Source organism: Podarcis gaigeae (assembly GCF_964106915.1).
Source record: "Podarcis gaigeae genome assembly, chromosome: 4".
NCBI classification, from domain to species: domain Eukaryota; kingdom Metazoa; phylum Chordata; class Lepidosauria; order Squamata; family Lacertidae; genus Podarcis; species Podarcis gaigeae.
The window spans coordinates 105,578,992-105,582,976 of NC_139677.1; the positions used below are offsets into that span (position 1 = coordinate 105,578,992).

Consider the following 3,985-nt stretch of genomic DNA (forward strand, 5'->3'; position numbering starts at 1 on the left):
CCTTCCTCCAACCTCCCTACTCTTCTTACTGCTCCTTCCCTTCGTATTCACTGGCTCAGTATTCTGTGGCATCGCAGGAGCAGGCATTGCACTCATATCTTAAGAGGTACCTCAAGATAAAACGGAGACATTGATTTGAAGTGCGCACACATCACACGTACCTTTTACCTGCACAAATTCCTTTATGAGAGCTTGGCTGGGGCAGCCAGAGCCAGCCTTCCATGTGACGGTTGTACTGGAGGAGAAGAAGAGAATAAGGCAGGAGGGAGGCAGGAGGCAGACAGAGGGAGAAGGAACCCTGGCGCCCTAGGCTACAAAATGAGTGAGGAAATGGAGGTCGATGGAGGAGGAAGAAACTCCAACTGTGGAAGGGAGGAGAGAGGCTGACAGAGAGATGCAGGTGGAAGAAAAACGCTGGAATCGTGCTGCAGGTTCCGCTTGCCTCTCTCGCTGTCTGCTTTCCCCCTCTCTTCCACAGCCAAGGAATCCAGGTTTCTTCGTCCTGGGATTTCCTCGGTCTCTTCTTCCTCTGGCAGTGGAGAAATAGGTTCCTGCCCTTCCATCAGACAGTTTTCAGCTATGCATGATATTGTGTATCCATGGTGCCTCTGGACGGGAACTCTCACATGAGCAATGATCACACAGTACTGAGAAACAGACCCTGGTCGATGGAGAGAGATGGGGAAAGCACATGTCTCACAATTGCAAAAGCTGACTTCAACTATGGCTATCATGCCCACATTTATATGAAGACAAAGGGAATCTGCAGGTAACCCAAAATGGGCCTTAGGATCTGTTGGAGGCGAAATCTCTGCCAGAGACATGGAGGTGGGTGTCTGGAAAGTCAGCCCTAGATAAGATGTTAGTCAGGACCAGAGCAATGTTCAAGTAAAAGTGGGGTTGGGAGGCAAAGTAGAATGAACCTCAGTGTTTATGGCTCAGGGCAGCAAGGCATGACTGGAGAAGAGTATGGCATTGTATCTGGGTCAATGAGGGCCTCCCTCCCTCCCTATCCTCATTATCCTCAATGCCCTTTCTCGTATCTCCTTGGTCCTGGCTCCATAGACAATGGGGTTGAGCACTGGAGGCACCAAGAGGTAGACGTTGCCCATTGTGACATGAACCAGCACAGGAAGGTCTCTCCCAAACCTGTGCACCACAGACAGCCCAATCAGGGGCACGTAGAAGGACAAGACAACACACACATGGGCCACACAGGTCCCAGAAGCCCGGAGGCGCTCCTCCTTTGATCTCAGCTGCAGGACGGTCTTAATGATCATCACGTAGGAGACAGAGATGAGCAGAGAATCAAGACCCATCACCAGGAGAATGGCAGCCAAGCCATATACAACGTTGGGCAGCTTGTCATTACAAGCCAGGTGCATCACGTCTTGGTGAACACAATAGGAATGTGTGAGGACAGTGGAGCCGCAGAGGTGCAGGCGGATGATCAGCAATGGAAAAGGGAGGAAGAAGATGACCCCTCTCACCAGGGCCATGAAGCCCACTTTCGCCGTCACTGCATTGGTGTGGATGGCAGCATGCCTCAGAGGGTGGCAGATGGCCACATAGCGATCCACAGCCATGGCCAAGAGGATGGTGGACTCAATGCCTGATAGTGCGTGGATGAAGAACATCTGGAGAAGGCAACTCCCATAGCTGATCTCATTGGCATCAAACCAAAAGAAGGCGAGGAGTTTGGGCATGGTAGAGGTGGAGAGGGCCAGGTCCACAGCAGCCAGCATGCAGAGGAAGAAGTACATAGGTGTGTGGAGGGCTGGCTCTGTCTTCACGACAAACACCACCATGCAGTTGCCCACCACGGCCACAAGGTACATGGCGCAGAGGGGGAAGGCCAGCCAGAATTGGGCACCTTCCAGGCCAGGTAGACCCATCAAGATGAACGAGAAGGAGTCGCCATGAGTTCTGTTGGTGGCGGACAACGACATGTCTGGTGTGATGCCCTTATGTTGTTCTATGCAGCTGAAAGGGAAGGAGATGGTAGTTTAACAGTGTCAAACTGGGTTTGATTCCATGGAACCAAAATGTTCTCTCCATAAGAGCAAGGCACAAGGCAGCATATGTTTCTCACTCATTTCCTCTCTCACTCACTCTCTTTCTCTCCCCCCTCCCATTGTTGCCTTCTTTACTGATCACATACTGCATGATTAACCAGCAGGACTCATTGTCCAGGCCTGATGTGTTGGGCAGTAGGACAAGAGCGCTTAAGAAACCATTTGTGCTCTTTGATGGATGCATCCCATAACTCCAGGAGCAGCATCCTGTTCTCAAGGTGGCCAAACAGATGCCTGTGGTAAACCAGGGGGCAGAACATGAGCACAAGAGCAGCCCTCTCCCGTCCTGAGGTTTCCAGCAACTGATATAATATAAATATATTTAAGACAAATAAGATGCCCATCTTCAGACTCAGCAGGAGGGGGTTCCAGGTCTCAAGGGAATGTTAGTCTATCAGAAACAAAAAGTCTGCCCTAATCTCAAGAAAAAAACCCCCACTCCATACCTATGAGGGACCGCTCTCCAGCGCCAGTCGCTGTTTGGACCTCACACAGCCAACACAACTGAGAGATGGAAAGAGATTTATAGAAAGCAAAGCCGCTAGGGACCAATTTGTTACCTCTGAGGAACCAGCTGAAGGGTGTGCCACAATGCAATATATCTAGACATTTCTTTTATGCTGAGGTTGTTTTGCATATAGAATCATAGAACTGTAGTGCTGGAAGGGAACTCAAAGAGGCACCCCAAATCTGCAATGCTGGGAATCTCAGCTAAAGCATCCAAGATAGATGGCCACCCAACCTCTGCTTCAAAGCATTATTATTATTATTATTATTATTATTATTATTATTATTATTTTATTATTTATACCCCGCCCATCTGGCTGGGCCTCCCCAGCCACTCTGGGCGGCTTCCATAGAAACCAAAAATACAGTAAAATATCACACGTTAAAAACTTCCCTGAACAGGGAAGGAAGGAGTCCAAGACTCTCCAAGGAAGGAGAGTCCACCACCTTCAGAAGGAGTCCATTCCACTGTTGAACAGCTCTTCCCGTCAAAAAACTCTTCCTAATGTTTAGTCAGAATTGTTAAGCATAATTGTGTAATGTACATTGAAATAGAAAATATATCTATAATGTGCCTGCATTGTAATGTGAGGCATGGCAGGAAATTTCCATTGGAGCGAAAGAAGAGCCTAACAGGTTTATCATTAATGGGGCTGCATCATGGGACTGTATGTCTTCTAGTTTTGTCACATGAAATGGATTGCTAATCTGCAGGCATCCACCTTTGGTGGGTTGCTTTCTTTGTTCCAAGCTGCTGAAGAGAATGGACTGTGAATCTCTGCCTCCAGCAAACAGCCTGGGGCTAATGGAGGCTGCAGTGGAGAAGAGAGTGAACTTTGATTTTTAGCTCAGGATGCAATATACAGTGGTACTTCAGGTTAAGAACTTAATTCGTTCTGGAGGTCCATTCTTAGCGTAAAACTGTTCTTAACCTGAGGTACCACTTTAGCTAATAAGGCCTCCCACTGCCACTGTGCCGCCGCCACACGATTTCTGTTCTCATCCTGAAGCAAAGTTCTTAAACTGAGGTACTATTTCTGGGTTAGTGGAGACTGTAACCTGAAGTGTCTGTAACCTGAGATACCACTGTATTTGTAATCTAAGATAGGCCTTAGGCTGGGATCAGTATAAGTAATTATGCATCTAATGGAATGTAACGTTATTTCTTTAAGTTGTTTGGAGTTAAGTTCTGAGTAAGTAAAACTTTTGGGCCATATTTTTGGACTGAATAATTTTCATTTCAATACAAGAGTCAGTTTTTATTCACCCAGCGGCTTCCATATGCACTATATTTCCCCAACTGCTACCAAAGGGATCTTTCTGGCTCCCTTCTCCCACCTGCTTTCTCCTCTGCACCCACCAAAAGATGCTTTAGGCTTTAAAAAAGAAAACAAAAAACAACA

General features: G+C 47.6%; 1 protein-coding gene across 1 annotated transcript; it reads right to left on the reverse strand.

Moving 5' to 3' along the window:
- Window positions 1–986: 986 nt before the first annotated feature.
- LOC310843637 (olfactory receptor 51E2-like) lies at window positions 987–1,949 on the reverse strand (the record flags this gene model as incomplete). The annotated part of the gene is made up of 1 exon (XM_083737269.1): window positions 987–1,949. The coding sequence occupies one exon, from the start codon at window positions 1,947–1,949 to the stop codon at window positions 987–989; it is 963 nt and encodes a 320-aa protein (XP_083593395.1).
- Between the last annotated feature and the right edge of the window lie 2,036 nt (window positions 1,950–3,985).